General features: G+C 38.1%; 1 protein-coding gene across 2 annotated transcripts in view; it reads left to right on the forward strand.

Moving 5' to 3' along the window:
• The window catches only part of cux2b (cut-like homeobox 2b), a 239,360-nt gene that overhangs the window by 161,839 nt on the left and 56,091 nt on the right, over positions 1–21,430 (forward strand). For both annotated transcript variants that reach the window (XM_067414458.1, XM_067414459.1), the window contains exon 4: positions 17,045–17,123. In XM_067414458.1, the coding sequence (XP_067270559.1) occupies positions 17,045–17,123 (79 nt within the window). The remainder of the gene's footprint in view (positions 1–17,044; positions 17,124–21,430) is intronic.

Raw genomic sequence — 21,430 nt, forward strand, 5'->3', positions numbered from 1 at the left:
TTCATGAATTTTGTGTTTATAATTGTTTTTTGTTTGGTGAACATCACTTTAGTGAACTTGTTTTTCCGGCTAATACTGGTGGGAAGACATTAAGGTTTGTGTTTATACTAGGGCTGGCGATTTAATGCGGTAATTAGATTAATTAATTGCTTAACGCACTTGCCCCGCCCAAGACATACGCAGGTCCTCTTATATTTCATACAGTCGATTGATGACGATATGAACTCACTGAGATGAAGCCTATAGACTGCAGTTAGAATTGGCCTGAAATTCAAGATATGCAAAAATGTTTGAGTTTTTGTCTCATATTCACATCATGATATAATTAAACTACATCACATGAGTAACGAGCAAAATATCACGAGTTCTGTTTTATTTGTCCAGAATAGCACGATTGCAAATACTGATATTACAACAGTCTAAAGCCACAGTATGTAGTTTGCCGCCGCTAGAAGTCGCTTATTCAAAACAAAGGTGTAGCTTGATGAGGCCTGGATTTCGTGAAGCTTTTATTCTGCCGCAGACGACCACTTTATGCTCATGCGTGTGTGAGGTAACGCAGTGCTGTTTTATCATATTAGATACATCTGAATGTGTTGAAAGTTATATTACAAAGCTACTCTGTGAGAGACTCTCGATATTAGGCATGGTAAAACATGGTACTCGCTGTAAATCAAGAAAACCAGATGTAAACAATAAGACCAGTGTTGGGTGTAATTAGTTACTGTAATTTAATTACTTTTCCATTGAAAAAGTACAGTAAGGGATTACTCTTATTTTTTCTGTAATTTAAATACAGTTACTTCTGATGTAACTGAACTAAATACAAAATATTATACATAATCCAATAGTGGACTTGACATCAACATTTAAAGTCTAACTTTAAAGTTGCATGTTTTTATGTCTCCTTGTCACATTTGTAATACTCTGGTCAGTTAATAGGAGTAATTTATGTAGTTTTATATTATGTATTTTAATGAATTAAAAGAGCCGTTTCATGTCTAACCTTGAATTGCTTAACTCGAGGTTGATATAGGATTTAGAAAGTAATTAAAAAGTAATTAGTAATAAGTAATTAAATACTTTGAGTAATTTGTACAGTAATCTAATTAGACTATTGAAGATGTAATTAGTAACTAGTAATTAATTACTTTTTTAGAGTAACTTACCTAAAACTGAATAAGACTAACTGTGTTGAGCTGTATAACAATGATTCGTTTTTTGTCGATGAATGTATCAAAAAAGTTGCTCGCCTGTCTCATAAAAAACATTTGTTGAAGCGTATTTGGTGTTTCCATGGTTTCCACAAAATAAAACCGGAAATCGAGGGTAACGGATCTGTTGTCATTGATAGGCAGCGGGGTCCATGTCCTGGTTAAAATCGCTGATTTCTCTGGATTTAAACATTCCTGAAAAACATTTGGAATAATGTAAAAGCACACAAGTCAACAAAAAATATAATGCTGTTCTAGTTGTTCTTGGATAGTTTAATCCAAAAAACATAGCCCTTTAATAAATAAGCCGTTTGAACTAATCAAGTTAATTAATTAATGACTAAATTACTTAATCATTAAGACTATTTTAAGATTATTTACCACCACCTGCGATTTTAGTTTCTTATTTGGTGTATAATTTCATTAAAAAAGAAGTTTCCATATTAATAAACACACAAAGGAATAGTCTCCCCCCCCCCCCAAGAAAAAATAATAATGTTTTTTTATTTGATGTATGATGCATATATATATATATATATATATATATATATATATATATATATATATATATATATATATATATATATATATATATATATATATATATATATATATATATATATATATATATATATATATATATATATAAACCAGCTATAGGAAATATTGAGTGGAAAATGTGTATCAAATAATCTGATTTCCTGTATGTATTTAGACATTCGTTTTGACGTCTGGGAAAATAATTATAATATTTCAAACTCAAAACAAAAATATATTGCAGTATACTGGAAAATATAATGTAATACATTAGGCAATAAATTCACATATATGTGATGTAATATTTATATTTCGCAATATATTGAAAGTGGCAATCATTTGTATATTTTGCAATATATTACATGAATATATAATATATAATACCATCAATATATTATTCCATTATTTCTAAAATATAATATATTACAAAATAATATATAACAATATATTATAATATATTTCAAGTAATATATTGGTAAATATATATTTCCTTTCATAAGGGTCAAAATACAGCTGACACCGTCTCTTTAAGTCACTCTGAGGAGAATGTTTATGTACAGTAAATGTCATTTTAATGTAGTGGATTGAGCCTTTTGTGCTCTGTTATAATATAAAATACCTGTGTGTGTGTGTGTGTGTGTGTGTGTGTGTGTGTGTGTGTGTGTGTGTGTGTGTGTGTGTGTGTGTGTGTGTGTGTGTGTGTGTGTGTGTGTGTGTGTGTGTGTGTGTGTGTGTGTCTGTCTGAGCGGAGAACTCTCTCATGCCAGAGAACGCCAAAGACAGTAATTGTGAAGCAAGAGTTTAAATGTTCATATCTTGGACAAGTGTTTTTTTTTGTTTTCCAGCTCTTTGAATGCGAATGTGAGTTTGATTTACTACATATAGACACTAACATTCATTCCCTCTCCAGCTCACACAGAACATTTTTTGAAACTAAACTGCAAAGACGGCTCATTCATTATTGCATATAGAAGTCTTAAAGGAACAGGAGCAAAAACAAACGGTTACAGAAAGGCTGGAAAATAATCATGATAATCTGCTTCGGTGCAAGAAACATTATATGAGGACTTCAGAGGGGAAAAATCAACAAAAGTGTAGATGACTGTATGTGCACATTGTTTTAAAGGAATAGTTCACTCCTAAATAAAGATTGTGTCATTGTCTATTGAGAGTTACAGCACAGACTATGAATTTTAATGTATATTTGGGTCTGTTTCTCACGCAAAGTTATTGTATGACTCCATAAGGCTGGGAATATAGTGATAGGCTTTTTCTGATACTTTTATGGTTCTTTTATTTCAGCCCACCTTCATTGTGCATGGAAATGTAAAACCAGTTTGATTCTTCTAAACTTTTCCTTTTGTGATCCACAAATATAACAGCATCCAGGTTTAGAACAACACAGTGGTGAGCAAATGATGGCAGAATCTTATTTGTGGGTGAACTATACCTTTAAAAAGGGCTAATTCACAGCCATTTCTAGAAGTTTTGAGTGAAGTCACTCTCTTGATGTCACTTCTCAGTATATCCTTGATCCGCCCCTTTTATCGAGGATGCGTTGGGAGGTGGCAAGTGTGGACTTGAGACAGAAGCGGGTATCCCAAAATGCATCTCGCACCAACCAGCAAGCGTCGATGGCGGATGAAAAAACCCACTTATTTTAAAAATACTTCTGTTATTCTGTCAGTCTTAAGAGTTTTTCAGGCGAGAATGCAGATGTTTAAAGGGGGGGTGAAACACTCAGTTTCAGTCAGTGTCATGTCAATCTTGAGTACCTATAGAGTAGCATTGCATCCTGCATATCTCCGAAAAGTCTTTATTTTTTTAATAATTATATAAGAAAGATGCGCTGTTCTGAGTCTTTCCGAAAAAAGCCGAGCGGGTGGGGGCGTGTCGTGTGAGCGGAGCTAAATAATGACGTGTGCAGCAGCGCGCTGTGTGTTGAGTCGAGTGCGTCATCCCTAACAGCGGGAAAAAAACTTTATTCAAAATAAAAATATGGCTTTTAATCAGATACAGCCATACATCTATGATCCGGAATCAGACCCAGAGGCTGCAGTTGAACAGGAGCAGCAGCAAAAACGACTAGAGCAGGACGTCTGTATGTGGTACAAGTTATACACTAACTATATAATATTCTTAGCGGCTTGTGTTATTTACATATTTATACTTGAATTATATCGTCGTATTTTTGTCTTTGAAGGTGTACATGTGGGAAGTGCAGTTGTGCACGTGTGTGTGTGTGTTTACGCGTGGTTTGTGTAGACAGTAAGCGGACTAAAAAAAACACAGACATTTGAAGCAGTCTCACTCACCCTTCTAACGTTGGGACTGCTCCATCCTTCAGCATTAGGCGATTGGGAAAATCCGGCGTCGAGCTGGGCCTTGTTTATGAAACAGTCGGCACCGAAATGCAGCGAACAGATATAAACATTCGCGCAACTCAGTTGCTGATCCGGAAAAGCAAATTACATCCACTGTTGCCTTAACGCGGGGGTTTTGGAGAATCTGTGCAGGACTGTCTTGGTCTGGCAACCAAAAACGCACTTTTTTGGTGACATTGTTATGTGCTATGTGTAATTGTCACCTGTCCAGCATCCTACAAGCCAGCGCTTTGATGGGGGTAGCCTGTTACTTTCGCTCTCTCCCTCTCTCTCTCTCTCACGCTCTTCCGGTAGAATTGTCCGTAAGGCCCATACAAGGAAATTCCGCCCCCATTAACGTCAAAGGGGACGCATGATCTCAAAAAACTTGCCGAAACTTATGACTAACTGGAAGTAGTATTTTTGACAAAGAAATACTCCCATCAAACGTCCACCTTAACTTTTGAAACTTTGTCTATGTTTAGTATGGGATTCCAAGTCTTTAACAGTGTAAAAAGATCAGTATGCATGAAACAGCATTTCACCCCCCCTTTAAAGCTCAAATCTGTGGTTTGTTAATATAGCGTCTATTTAAAAATTGTATCTGATGTTTTTGGAGTTCCTGGCGTTCACCGGGTGTTCAGCGCTCATTAACCCAGCGAGAGCAGCCTTTCCTCGGCTAGTCCATCTGACGTCTGCCGCTGGCTCTGATGTGTCTGTAACACAAGATATCATTTGTGTAGATCCATCAGGCGATCTTTGGTCTCATGAATCTATAACACTCATAAATCACATGAGTGATTCACCTTTTCACTCACATCATAAAAAATGCTGGGTTAAAAACAACCCAAGTTGGGTTGGAAATGGACAAACCCAGCAATTGGGTTGTTTAAACATAGTAAATAGTATGTAGGGCGTACATACTTATCATACATCCTATAGTAAATGGACCCACTCAAACAACCCAATTTCTGGGTTTGTCCATTTTCAACACAACATGGGTTGTTTTCAACCCAGCATTTTTTTCATAACTATTTAGGCTATTTAACTTCACCGTTGTAGACTAGAAAACTGGCTTTGTACCCTATGTTTGACTGAATTGGTTGCTTTATTTCTTATTATTACACGGCTCTATGAAATACTTGATTCTGATTGGTCAATCGCGCATTCCAGTGGTATGTTATTTCCAGATAACAACCGCTCATCCGGGTACTGCGAGTTATCTTGACCGGTGCTACTTCTATGCTTAACGCTGGCGCCATCTTGTGGCTGTTAAATACTTTAAACAGCCGTGGGTTACAGTGGAAGACTTCAAGCCAGGTTTCCTTTATAACGTTTTTAATATAGATATTTTTCTTACACAAAAGCATCGGTTCGAATCAGAAGGCTCTGTTAACCCATCGGAGCCGTGTGGCGCACATTATTTGACGGACTGCTGCATTTTTTATGGACTTCAAACACAACTACAACTACTGCTTGGATTAACGTTAGCCTGGACTTTTTAAATATAACTCCGATTGTATTTGTCTGAAAGAAGAATGTCATATACACCTACGATAACTTGAGGGTGAGTAAATCATAGGCTTGGTTTCATTTTTGGGTGAACTAACCCTTTCAGCATTCATTTTCAACATTTAGCTGCAATAGATAATGGCTTAAAGCAGTTTGGAACTGTTTTTCTTCGCGGAAGCTTTGCATAAGAGCTAATAAAATATTTAATCTCAAGACAATATTTTGTCTAATTTATTTGAGAATAGCCGTTTAATAAGCGGGATAATGTACACCCAGCCGGTTGTTATCGCAGAATAAACCTCTTCAGAGTGATGCAAGGCTGATCACTCTGTCGGAGTTTATTCTGCGATAACAACCGGCTAGGTGTGCATTATCCCTTACTTATATATAGCTTCTTATACCTGTTACTTATATGTTTATAATGGCTATTATTAATCATTAAATCTGACATGTAACAAAAAGAGACATACGGTTGTGTTTTGTCATATTTAATTTTATTACAGTGAAGATAATCATATGCACACATATAGACGGATGTTTTTAAAATGTGAACTAAAAGAGGCAGGTGATATTTAGTTTTGTTATAAATATACATGCAGTGATGATAATCAATGCCTGAATCACATTTGTGTGGCTATTATTAAGATGTTTTCAATGAAAATGAAAAGAGGCAGAGTAGTGTTTTGTTGTTTTATTGTAGCCTAAAATACACAACAAGAGCATCCAGAGCAAGCGGATCAACGCTATAAAGAGCGCTGCTCCTCCGTTTGCAGAATTACGGGACTTCCATCCGCCGAGTCGAACAACCAAGGACGCGAGTCTTGTATTGAGAAATGCCCTTTGTCCTCATGAACCCAAACTCTTTCCATAGCACATCCTAAATGTTCAGCCGTCGTGGCTAAATGTGATGATTCCCTGCTAATTGCATAATCACCAGTTGTGATAATTGTAATTGATGAGTGTATAATTGCTAATTGCTAGTCTTTATTGGAGTCTCTCTTGCTCACGCTGTCTTCGTCACATCTGAAGCTGACTTTTCTTGATTTCTTTGTGCTCCTCTTGACCCACACACACACAAGTTGCACGTGTGTGAAAACATTCACAGATTCTGAAAATCTAGCATAGTTTCTGTTTTCAGATTAATTATGCGATCCAACCACAGATGCTTTTGGCAGTCAAGCATTTGATTTTTTTTTTCTTCGTTTGTGCAAATGAGAAATTAGTCAGTGAATGAATGCTGGATGTGTTTAATGTAAAAACTAAATTATACCTTTGAAATTTAGCAGATCGCTGCTTTAAGTTTTGGGACTAAGAAGTATCCTGAAGTTTTCTGCGCTTTGAAGCTGTAATTATAAAGTACTAGAAGAAGTGCAGTGCTGAGGTTTGCTTTTACAAACTAGAAGAAGAAATGACTGTAAACTTTTCAAAGAATTATTAAGGGCTCGTGTCAGATACGCCTGGTTCAGTGTTGCACAATTCTGGCCTTTTGAACTTTCTTAAAACACACTTTCACTAGTTCAATAGCAATGTCCGACTGTGGATATATTGTAATATAGATATTATACATATGAGAATGATTTCTGAAGGATCATATGACACTGAAGATTGGAGTAATGATGCTGAAAATACAGCTTTGATCACAGGAATAAACTACATTTTACAGTATATTTAAATAGAGCACAGCTATTTTAAATTGTAATAATATTTCACAATATTTCTAATTTTACTATATTTTAAATGCCATCTTGGTGAACAGTAGAGGCTTCTGTCAAAAACATAAAATCGTACTGACTTCAATCTTTTGAACAGTAGTTTATATACAGAACAAATATCATTTTTCTGAATTTGTACTAAAACAATCAATGCAATTTCATCATCTTTAAGTTTACATTCTGTGGAACATTTTTGGAATTAAATTTCCACAAAAATAATTATTGATCATGATGAGGTTACAACTAAGAGTTGTAAAAAATGTAAAAGAGTAAATGAAAAAAAAAATCATAAATAATTTTTTGTCATTAATTTTCAATAAATACAAAAAGAAGAGTTTTGAAATTGTAATTGTTCCTAAATGTTTTATTAGTACATCAAACTATATTTGAAAAGATCAAGGTAAATGATTTCTCATTAAATTAGCCTTTAATAATTCACAATTATACCTCTAAATTAATATTCAAATATGAATGTATGCAGCATATAGCATTGCTGTCGTATGTTGTTGTCTGGACTTGAGATTGTCTCTGGAGAGACTGATGCTGGATCAGTGACGGCGTCCCGTGCATATTAACGTGTGTGTGTGTGTGTGTGTGTGTGTGTGTGTGTGTGTGTGTGTGTGTGTGTGTGTGTGTGTGTGTGTGTGTGTGTGTGTGTGTGTGTGTGTGTGTGTGTCTGTGTGTGTGTCTGTGTGTCTGTGTAATTGATGTCTTAGCGTTGGAGTTGATGGGTTAATGGTGTGATGTTGGAGGTAATCTGAGTGTTCTCTCGTTGGGAGATGATGAAGAGCCCTGAGAGATACGTAAAAATGTTACTATGTAACATGATGAGGATGATGATGAGGATGGTGAGCTTCATGGTGACGATGCTTTCGTCTAATAAGTCATTATACCCGTGACAAATGAAGGCTGAAATGGCTCTACATCTTGTGTAAATTCATAAGGAAATTTTTGTTGTCTCTTGCAGAATTACAGGGATTTATCTTTGCATGATTATCCGGCCATATGTGAGACAGTCTGTGTGCAATTCATTCATGTTTTCAGTCCTGATGCTGTAGGGAAAAAAACGTGTTTATAAATAAATATGCATTATTTAATGTCCAATAAAATTCTGAAGACTAACAGCAGATACCAACTTAGAGGCCCTATCATACACCTTATCATACGCCCTATCATACACCTTATCATACGCCCTATCATACACCTTATCATACGCCCTATCATACACCCTATCATACACCTTATCATACGCCCTATCATACACCTTATCATACGGCCTATCATACACCTTATCATACGCCCTATCATACACCCTATCATACGCCCTATCATACACCTTATCATACGCCCTATCATACACCTTATCATACGCCCTATCATACACCTTATCATACGCCCTATCATACACCCTATCATACACCTTATCATACGCCCTATCATACACCTTATCATACGGCCTAACATACACCTTATCATACGCCCTATCATACACCCTATCATACACCTTATCATACGCCCTATCATACACCTTATCAAACGCCCTATACACCTTATCATACGCCCTATCATACACCTTATCATACGCCCTATCATACACCTTATCATACGCCCTATCATACAACTTATCATATGCCCTATTATACACCCTATCATACACCTTATCATACGCCCTATCATACACCTTATCATACGCCCTATCATACAACTTATCATATGCCCTATTATACACCCTATCATACACCTTATCATACGCCCTATCATACAACTTATCATATGCCCTATTATACACCCTATCATACACCTTATCATACGCCCTATCATACACCTTATCATACACCCTATCATACACCTTATCATACGCCCTATCATACACCCTATCATACACCTTATCATACGCCCTATCATACGCCCTATCATACGCCCTATCATACACCCTATCATACACCTTATCATATGCCCTATCATACACCCTATCATACACCCTATCATACACCTTATCATACGCCCTATCATACGCCCTATCATACACCCTATCATACACCTTATCATACGCCCTATCATACACCCTATCATACACCTTATCATACGCCCTATCATACGCCCTATCATATGCCCTATCATACACCCTATCATACACCCTATCATACACCTTATCATACGCCCTATCATACACCTTATCATACACCCTATCATATACCTTATCGTACGCCCTATCATACACCTTATCATACGCCCTACCATACACCTTATCATACGCCCTATCATACACCTTATCATACACCCTATCATACACCCTATCATACACCTTATCATACACCTTATCATACGCCCTATCATACACCCTATCATACACCTTATCATACACCCTATCATACACCTTATCATACGCCCTATCATACACCTTATCATACACCTTATCATACGCCCTATCATACACCTTATCATACACCCTATCATACACCCTATCATACACCTTATCATACACCCTATCATACACCTTATCATACGCCCTATCATACACCCTATCATACGCCCTATCATACACCCTATCATACACCTTATCATACGCCCTATCATACGCCCTATCATACACCTTATCATACACCTTATCATATGCCCTATCATACGCCCTATCATACGCCCTATCATACACCCTATCATACACCTTATCATACACCTTATCATACACCCTATCATACGCCCTATCATACACCCTATCATACACCTTATCATACGCCCTATCATACGCCCTATCATACACCTTATCATACACCTTATCATATGCCCTATCATACGCCCTATCATACACCTTATCATACGCCCTATCATACACCCTATCATACACCTTATCATACACCCTATCATACGCCCTATCATACACCCTATCATACACCTTATCATACGCCCTATCATACGCCCTATCATACACCCTACCATACGCCCTATCATACACCCTATCATACGCCCTATCATACACCCTATCATATGCCCTATCATACACCTTATCATACGCTCTATCATACACCTTATCATACGCCCTATCATACACCCTATCATACGCCCTATCATATGCCCTATCATACACCTTATCATACGCCCTATCATACACCCTATCATATGCCCTATCATACACCTTATCATACGCCCTATCATATGCCCTATCATACACCCTATCATATGCCCTATCAAATTCCCTATCATACACCTTATCATACGCCCTATCATACGCCCTATCATACGCCCTATCATACGCCCTATCATACGCCTTATCATATTCCCTATCATACACCCTATCATATGCCCTATCAAATGCCCTATCATACACCTTATCATACGCCCTATCATACGCCCTATCATACACCCTATCATATGCCCTATCAAATGCCCTATCATACACCCTATCATATGCCCTATCATATGCCCTATCATACGCCCTATCATATACCCTATCATACACCTTATCATATGCCGTAAAAATAAAAAATAAAAGGGTTCCTCTCTGGAGAAGTGTTTAGTGTTTCCGCTCACATGAAAATAGTGAATCCTCCATGGTGTGAGCACAGCTGGCTTTAAAATGGAATGGGAGGTGAGACTCTGATTGGTTTATTGCACGTTACATTCAAAACACACCCATGACTCATTAAGAGACTAGGGACAACCCTTTTAGACCATGAACCTGGCACTAGCAAAAGTGGATTCGGGCTTGCCCTAAGTGCACCTGCACCATACACTTCAGACCATGTGCTCAGATTTTTAAAATAGGGCCCAAAGTGACTTTCTTGGGTAATAAATAACTTTTTATTAGTATTCTAGTTCGGACTCAACCAATTTCATGAGTTTGGGGCGGGACTATTTGTTTGTCTGACCAATGGCAGGCGGTGGGAGTGTCTTATATATTTGGAATTGTTTTGTGATTCAGAAATGACTGACTTCAGCTTTAAAGTTGAGAGTAGACTTAAATAGGTTTTGTAAGTGCTCTAGAGAAGCATCATTAATTAAACGGATCAGATCAGCAGATGCTCTGCCTTGTTTAACATGTCTTCACAGAAAGCATCACACACTCTTTGTGTTCTTCGTATGTGAGAGCTCCAGTGCTGATGGAGCAACTGAATGCCATGTCTCGGAAAAAGGGAGAGAGAGAGAGAGAAAAAAAAGACAGAAACACAATTGCTTTTAGACAGCGAGCGCGGGAGACTATTGTATCAGTATCGATTCCTGTAGTGCTGCTCTATTCTGCATGAAGTTCATGAGGCAGCGACAGAAGAGGGCTGGACGTACGGCATGACATGATGCTTATAGAGCAGCTTCACAATAACACTGCCTACCGTTCTCAAAGAAAGCATGCAGTATGTTAAATGTGTGCAGAATGATCATTTTCCTACTGCATTTGACTAAATGTGTGAAATGCAACAGCACACAGAATACTGTATAAATGAATGCTCCTGAAATAAATGCAAAATGTGCCAGCAGTACAGTAAACTGTGATTTGTGGCGTTTGTTGCGTATTGCAATGCTTTACATATTACTATAAATACTGTCTACTGTTTTTAATTTCTCAGTGTCAATGAAGCTCATGCCTGGGTAATTTTTCACCCCCAAAAAACAATAGAAATAAATTATATTTTGCATGAAAGGAGAGCCTATTTTTAGAACCATTAATATTGTTTTAAACACATGCAGTGTTTAAAATTAATTAGGCAAGGCAAATTTATTTATATGGCACATTTCATACACAATGCTAATTCAAAGTGCTTTACATTAAAGGTATTAAAATGTTGATAAAATAATCGCAACATATGCATAAGAAATAAAAATACCATGTATAAGAAAGAAAAGAATAAGTTTGTGAGAGACACTAGTAGAACCCGGCTCCTGTTCCACAAAAGGAACAATTTTAACATTTAAATCAACCTAAATAAAAGGCAATTTACAGCAAAAACAATTATGCATACATAATTAATTTAGATATTTGTTGCATTGCAATAGGCTTCTATACACACAATTATTTTGAAGTATTCCTAAATAAATCAGAGATTATTAGGGTACATTTTTAACAAGAAAATACTATTTCAGTCTGTACTTCATACTTTCACGTGTCAGTGTGTTTCTTGTCATTTCTTTGTAATTTGCATTGTTTTAAAGTAAATCCTGCACCTGTTTTTTGTTGTTGTTGTTTTCCGGTGCAGTCTAAAAAAATAAGCTTAATTTTCTTTAAAGTCCCCATGAAATCAAAATTGAAGTAGTTTGGCTTTTAGGATGAATATGTTAGCTTTGCTGTTATCTAAGCTAGTGTGCTTCAAAACAATGACAAAATGCACATCTCAATGCATTGCATTGATCTCAATTAAAATAAGTTATCACTCCACCATGTGCATGACATTAACCGACGCAGTTGAACGACCAATTTGCGACAATACGTTTTTGGGAAACAATCGATAGCTAGTTGATTTCCTCAACAATGTACGACTATGGTAGTACAGCAGCAAGTTTCGTTGTTGTGTGGGAAACACACCTGTTTTCTCACGAGACAGTTGGAGTTGTGAAGAGTGGAAATGTTAGCCTGACAAGCCAGACCCACATCAAGATGTTTGGTCTGGAAACTCACCATTGACAGCTCAATCCAAGGGGCTGATAAACGGTTGTCTTTCAAACTCCCTCTGCACGCGATAGGATAGCGCTACAACCAACCAGAGCAACGAAGGTGAAACAGAGCTTGTTGAAAGATTAAACTGTCGCTGTATCCGGTCGGCAAAACTCCGAACACATCTTCCCTTTTTAAGAATGACTTCAGTGCCGTTCTTTTCTCAGAGAAAAGCTCAACTCCAAGTCTTCCAGAGTCGCGGTCAAAGCTGATTCGAAAGACCGGCGTTCACCAGTTTCTGTGTTTACTAGAAGCACGCAAACACAACTCTTCTGTTGTCATTATGGCCCCGCCCACCGACTCTATACACGATGTGATTGGCCCGGCAAGAGTTGGGCGATTTCAGCTCAGAAGGGTATTGAGAGTTGCTAGACGACACTCCCGAGCAGATTAGATTTGCTGCCGCTAGGGTGCGTCTAGATTTCTAGGCTATGGAAATGTCAAACGCAACTATAAAAATTTTGAAGAGCAAAAATGCTGATACTTAAATTAATTGTTTTGCCGCTTTTCCACTCGTTATTAATGTGCTGTGAATGCAAAAGGACCTTTTTAAAAATGTGTTATGCATGTTATGCATTAAAAATTCAGATTTGAACCTTTGAATGTAGACTTTGAGAACCCCTGCAGTATTGTAATGCAGCCGTTGACTTTTCTTCACCCAACACACTTTGATTTACTTCAGTGTTAAACCTCCTTTGAGTCAAACAATGATTTGAAAAGGACTTTGTGTTTGATTTCAGTCGCAGCCGCTGTGAATCTCTCGTCTCCCGTCACAACTGGCATCAAACCCGCTTCACCCGCAGGCCTGTCTGTTTGTATTTCACATGGGCAGCAAGCGTCCCGTCAGGGGCCTGGCCGGCCGATTTGAGCAGTAACTCCCCTCCAGTGTGCACTTGAATCTCAACGACGGCCCGAGTGTGAGAGGCTGGAGTGGAGCGCTGTTGCTTTGGAGGTTTTCTGTGTGGTCTTTGAATCTCTAACCTACATATCCACAGGCACAGGTGCCCTCTCTATGGGGCCAGGTGGCGGCCCATTCTGCTCCCGCTCTTTCTTAATGAATCCGTAATTGGTTTGAGTCACCTGTGGAGAGGAGAATAGCGGGGGTGACGGGTCGGGTTAGCCGAGGTTCTGGTTGAATCTGACCTGGCTTCAGTAGACACCGAGCCGAGCAAACCTTTTTTCTCTTTATTTCTGTCTCAAACGGACACATTTAGCACGATAGTCCTCAGAATGGGATAATAATGTACTAGAGCGTAGTCCACACTGCATACCATTTACAAAAGCACTTTGTGAATCAGTGTGCAGCAATAATTATATACACTAGCCTTCAAAGGTTTGGGCTCAGTAAGATGGTTTTAATGTTATGAAAGGATGCACTGAAAGGGTCATGAACTGCATTGTTTTATTATTTGATAATGCTTCATGGGGTGCACGTATAATGTTAGTATGAACTTTAACATCAAACATTGTCATAATTTAGACATAAAAGGCATTTTTCCTCCCCTGATTTTAGCCTCTGATTTGAATGCTCTGTTGGAAGGGGCGTGTCTGCTGTAAACGCCCTCTGCTGTGATTGGCTGCTGTGAGACTTCAGTGTGAACGCCCACTGCTGTGATTGACTGCTGTGAGACTTCAGTGTAAACGCCCACTGAAATTAGAAAGACATATGAAATTAGTATTACATGTGGAAATCTTTCAAACTTTTAGCATTTATTATTATTATTTTAATATTACAGATCTCAAGGTTAACTAATCATGAAAAGTGTTGATTATAGCATTATATTTAGATTGTGGCATGAAATGTGGCATAGATAATTTTATCCTACTAAGAGTAACAATGTGACACATAACACACAAGTGGGTGGGGCCAATGTTGCGATGATGAAGTAGGCGTTTATCATCTTCTACATATAGGCACATTTCACAATGAGTCCTTCTCTGGGCCTGTGCTGCGTTCCAGTTAGTTTGTATAATGCCCTTCACTCGCTAACTTCCCTCCGTCTCGTTCACTCGGATGTGCGTCATTGCTTGCGTTGCATGAGTGCCCACTACTGGCGGAAACTTTACAATGGACTGAACTGGAACGCCCTAAGCCCTTGATCACTTCGAAACCACTATGGACTGTATTTATTATTTATTCTTATCCTTTACGAAATTGTTTAATGCAGCATTCTATATGTATATAAGCGTGTTTGGGTTGTTTTAAATGTTTTTAGAGTTGTTTGTGGTGGGGTAAATAAAACGCGATGACGTCACAATCGCATTGCATTGTGATATATGAAGCTGCCTGAAGAGTACATATGAAGTAGACTCACTCCCTCGTCAAAATCGAGGGAGCAAGGGTCTGTCCATAAAAACTTCCCTTGTCCACTTCACGATGTGGAACGCACTTCAAAATGGCGGCGGGGATTCCCCCAAAGGGGAAATGCTTAGGGAAGTTTGCAAGTGCGTGTCTAATAGTGGAGTGGAACGCAGCACTGGTATCTATAAGAGCTGTTTTTGGACTAACAAGGAAGTTTTCAGTTCTGAAACTTACAGGATATTCTTATAGTATAATGATTAGTATAATGAATATAGTATATTAGCCTGACAAGCCAGACCCACATCAAGATGTTTGGTCTGGAAACTCACCATTGACAGCTCAATCTGAGGGGCGGATAAACGGTTGTCTTTCAAACTCCCTCTGCACGCGATAGGATAGCGCTACAACCAACCAGAGCAACGAAGGTGAAACAGAGCTTGTTGATAGATTAAACATTCGCCGTATCCAGTCGGCTAAACTCCGAACACATCTTCCCTTCTTAAGAATGACTTCAGTGCCGTTCTTTGTTCTTTTCTCAGAGAAAAGCTTAACTGCAAGTCTTCCAGCGTCGTGGTCAAAGCTGATTCTAAAGACCGCCGTTCGCCAGTTTCTGTGTTTACTAGAAGCACGCAAACGCAACTCTGCCGTCGTCATTATGGCCCCGCCCACTGACTCTATACACGATGTGATTGGCCCGTCCAGAGTTAGGTGAATACAGCTCAGAAGTGTATTGAGAGTTGCTAGAAGACACTCGCGGCAGATTAGATTTGCTGCCGCTAGGGTGCGTCTAGATTTATAGGCTAATAGTATATATATATAGGCAAATTTGATTTCTCAGTTCATGATTTCTCAGACCCCTTTAAACAATTTTTAATAAAAGTTTTTATTTCAAATGTTCGTTTGATCTTTTTATTTATCAAATAATCCTGAAAAAATGCATCGCTGTTACCACAAAATTATGAAACGCCACAATGCTGATAATAATCATAAAAGTTTCTTGAGCAGCAAATCATTATATAATAATGAATTCTGACACTGAAGACTGGAGTAATGATGCTGAAAAATCATAGGAATAGCACTTTAATATATATTCAAATACAAAGCAGCTATTTTGAAGTGTAAATAATGTTTATAATAATTGTTTTTAATTCATAATTTATCAAATAAATGCAGACTGGGTGAGCAGAAGAGATTAAAAAAACACAATTTGAACATTATACCTATTGTATATGGCAAGTTAAAAATGTTTGTGAAACAATGTTTCAGTATGCAAATATATTCACATGGCCATTTTTAAGGTTTAATTGGCAGTTCAATAAAATAAGTCTTGAAAATCAGAGGTGATATCACTGGAGTGGGATACAGGATTCATCTGTGCGGTGCGCTTTGTTGTGTACTTCCATTTTTGCCAAATGTAACAGTTAAGCCATCCATAATGCACTGTATCCATACAGCAGAAATAACTCCAAACGTCCCCTCAGTGAGTGCTGTGATGAGTGTGAAGCTGTTATGTTGAGTATCTGGTATATTTGTCGGAGTATCGGATGCTTTGTTGCATTGGTGAGTTTATTAGACACCGTTTTCCTCGAGAGCCATCATGCTAATGTTTTTCTTCGCTTAAGTACTGGAATAAACTTTGCTCTGTTCATTTGTAGCGCTGCGGTATCAACATATGGAGCAGAATTATTGATTGGAATGTTTTATTATGTGTTGCGTGGGCCTTAAGTGTGTCCTAGATTGATGACCTCATCTCTCTGCTGCAGGTGGTTGCGTTGAGCCAGCGCAGTAAGGAGGCGGAGTCTGCGTTCCTGGGGATATATAAACAGCTGATCGAGGCCCCAGGTGAGCTGCACACCTGCTTCACACACACACACACACCCGCAGAAACAAGGCCATACATTCACTGTTCGATTGCATACGTCTCAAAGGAACGACTATAGGAAGTATCTTGAATGATATTATTCACTTGTTTTTTGTTTGGCGATTAAAAACCTTAGCTATTAAAAGGGTCATATATCATGTAAAAATAATTTCTTCCTCTTTTGAAGTAGAAGAGTTTGATGTAGACATGCCCTGGTCTCACAACATTAAAAAAACTCAAAACTACATAAACTTACAGTTTGGCATTTATTTTAGGATTGTTTATATGCAAATACAGTATTTATTCAAAATTTTAATTAGGAAAAAAAATAAAAAAATAAAATATATATATATATATAGTATACCCTATTTTTAATTTGCATTAAAAATAGGGTATATAAGATTATATTAAATATATATATTATCAAATTTTGCCAATGTTTTTATCTAATATTTATATTTTGTCTTCTATAAATTCTTTACTTCTTATTAACGAAAATGTTCGCTATTAACTAGTTGCCTTTTAGCATTTTTAGTACTTATAAAGTTTTTTTTTTAGTACTTATAAAGTTTTTTTTATAAAGTTTTTTCAACTTTTTTTTCCCCAACTTTATTTATATAGCACTTTTACAATCACGATTGTGTCAAAGCAGCTTCACAGTGTCAAACAGTTTAATATTGCAACAAAATTAGATTTGGCTGTACAGTCGTCCTGGAGAAAACAGTGATGTTATCAGCTAATTAATCCCCAATACCTAAACTTAACAACTACTTTACTAACTATTAATAAGCAGTAATTAGGAGTTTAAGGCAAAAGTCGTAGTTAATAGTGAAAATGTCTTCTACATACTAAAGTGTTAGCATTTTAGCTTTAGTCAACAATAACAACACTGATTTAGTAACTTATTCCACTGTATTAAAGGGGTGGTTCCATGGTTTTTTTCTAGGCTTGGTTGTGTTTATTGGTATTGTTTATTAACATGTCTTTATACTACTTCTTTTTTTAAACCCTGTATTTTCTTATATTTTACCTTTACTCCACACTGCTGTCTCCACCGTCTCCTTTGAACGGCTCGTCTGCTTCCTGCTTCTATGAAGCCCATCTCTCCGAAAAATGCAATGGTCTTAGATTGGTTTGATGGCCAAATGTAGTTTCCTGTATTTTTATTGGCTGAAGTGCCAAGCACAGGTTGCCGGAAACGCCACGCCCCTCACCATTACGGGCAGAAGTCACATCTGCGGAGACTAGCGAGGGTTTATGATGTCACCAACCCAGGAAGAAGCTTGTTGTAGTCCAAACCGGCCATTTTTGTAGGCAATAAACTGCCGTAACTTTAAAAGACAATATCTCCGTTTGCATTGAACTTTCAGCGCTGTAACTTTGCAGAGACTATGCTCAAGCAGCGACATTACACACTAACTAAAGTTAAAAAGTGAAATCGCATGCAACCACCCCTTTTAAAGTACATATTTTATGCTTATGGCATATTTTCTATGAGGACATTACCAAATGACTGTCCACATTTACATATAAACATTATTGTGAACTTTGTTTGCTCTGATGAGGTCATTTTGATATGGACATCTTAAGTCTGTTGAGTAATATAAGTGTTTGCTAAGGTGTGGAAAGTGTGCTTGATGGGTCGGTTTGGGGTCGGCTGGGTCCATATGGTGTCAGGTTCTGATGACAGCCGTGGGCCAATCAGAACTCAGCTGGATGTGAAATGTAGGATTGATGAGGAGTGTGGAGCAGAGGAGAGACGATAAGAGAGAAACCAGACAAATAGAGACGGGAGGAAGAGGACAGAGGCCTGACGCTAGACCGTCCTATCAGAGATCACAGGAAGCTTGATGCCACTGTTTACACATTCATTGACTGGGTAATGGAAGCCTCTGGTGGAGAGATAAGCTCTGTTCCCAAACCGAGGGAGCTGCCTTAATAAGCAACTTAAAGGGATAGTTCACCCAAAAATGAAAATTCTGTCATCATTTATTCACAAACTATATGAATTTCTTTCTTCTGCTGAACACAGGATATATATATATATATATATATATATATATATATATATATATATATATATATATATATATATATATATATATATATAAAATGTTTGAACCCCATTGATTTCTATAGTATGGGGAAAAAAAATACCATAGAAGTCAATGGGGTCCATCAACTGATTACCAACATTCTTCAAAATATCTTCTTGTGTGTTCAACAGAAGAAACTCATACAGGTTTGGAACAACTTGAGGGTGAGTAAATGAGGACAGAATTTTCACTTTTGGGTGAACTATCCCTTTAAGGCAACTTAACTATTCTGTCTTCAGGGCTTTTTTTGCTCACCAGCCACTGTGGCTAGTGGTTTTGTAAAGTTACTAGCCACCATGGGGACCACTGATATTTTTAATATCTTATAATTTGGCAGCAGGATTATAGGCTGCTGTCACTAAGACCTGACGCACGGATCCATTATACTGTTACACGTGTTTTCTTCCTCAACTGTTTACGTTCGCTTAAAACTAGGGCTGCACGTTTTCAAGTTTTCCATTAATTGTTAACCGATGCCCTTAGTGGTTAATACTCGGTTAACCATAGTGTGCGTCAGGGTTATTATTTTTAGTTTGCTAATTTGAGGACCGCCATCTCCGTAGTGAACGTGCCTATAGAGAGAAATGCACATCATGGATTACATAATCAGAGAGTAGCCTATTTCTTTTCGTTTTAAATTGTTAAAAGACATTTCAAGCTTTCTTAAGATATATTTCATGTCTGTGAGGCCTACGCTGAGTTTTGTTAAATTAGGATGAGATGCGCTCCAGTTTACGAGCAATGCGAGTGGCCGCGAGGGCGCCTGTATGATTAGGGCATGTAGTAAAATATGCAGCGGAGAGTGATTCACACAGCGTTTGACTCGCGTGGCTGAGCCTCTCCCGGCAGAGAGTTCAAGCATCTGTGGACTCGTCCCTTCAGCTCTGGCCATCTTGCTTTCAGTCTGCGATTAGCTTTTTTTTGTTTTCTTCATTACAGTTAAAGTAACCTCTGCTTTTCGCTAGTCCCTCACAAGTTTCTCACTTCAAACTTTCTTTCTTCTGATCCGTTATGCACAGCGCGTGCGGCTCCCGCTCTGCTTCTGCCCTAATGCGATTTATAGTCCAGTGCGACTTATGCTATTTTCCTCTTCATGACGCATTTTTTGACTGATGCGACTTATTCTCCGGAGCGACTTATAGCCTGAAAAATGCGGTAAGCACTGCATTGCAATACTTGCATTTTGCCCCGTCACTCTCAATTTTAAAGTGCTCCCACGCTGTACTTTTCTTTGCCCGCTTCATGTTAGAAAGCTGGTCATGACTTCTTCTTGTGGATATTACAAATGTCTGGGAGCGCTCTGGCGGTCTCTAGTGGTGCAAAAATATATTACAACTAAATTCAAAGCACGTCACTGACGCCACTTAACCGAGCAAAATGTTTCACTCGGTTGCGCAATTTTTAAAAGTTAATCGGTTAACCATGGGCACCCCTACTTAAAACTGAACCTACGTGTTTTTGTGAATACTCGCCAAGACCGGCATTTTGACATTATTTTGTGTGTATTTCAATTTGAATTTAGCACTGAGATGTGGCTGTGCGTTTACTTCTGCGGGGATGTGTAAAATTATGCTCTGCTTATTAAAGTATTGCAGCATTGATGTGTGCTATTGAAATGAGTTGTATTGTGCTGTTTGAAGTTGCTGTGCATTTCAAAACACTTTTCACCTTTGAGTCATCTAAAGAGACCCAGTGAATAACTACATTTGACCTCGTCTGTGGCTTTTTTTGGCTGGTTCATTTTGCACAGACACGTTCAGATTTGCTACAATGGGTGATGGTGGCTAAACATGGCCGAAGTTTCCCCGCAAATGCAAAGCCACGACCATCAGATGCCTTTGGTCTCGTGATGCGATGGTAAACACGGAGCTTGACCTCCGTGAGATTCGCTCTGACAACGAGAGCTACGTTTTCATCTGTATCGACCCCTGACGGATCTCGCCATCTGTGAGGGTGAGCCTGTTGTCTACAGCAACCTATTAATCTGTTCCTTCCTCTGGCTTTGAGCAAGGTCACCCCCCCTGCCATCCCGGGGAATGAACCGTTCCAGGTGCCGTAAAGGACAGGAAACTAGCTCAGGTTCCAGAAACATTAACATGATTGTGGAGTTTTGTGCTCAGAATCAGAGCATGAACACACTCAGTCTTTACTTGTACAGCAAATAAAAAAAATAGTTTTATTTTCCAACAAAA

The sequence above is a fragment of the Pseudorasbora parva genome, chromosome 13 (assembly GCF_024679245.1).
Source record: "Pseudorasbora parva isolate DD20220531a chromosome 13, ASM2467924v1, whole genome shotgun sequence".
Taxonomy (NCBI): Eukaryota; Metazoa; Chordata; class Actinopteri; order Cypriniformes; family Gobionidae; genus Pseudorasbora; species Pseudorasbora parva.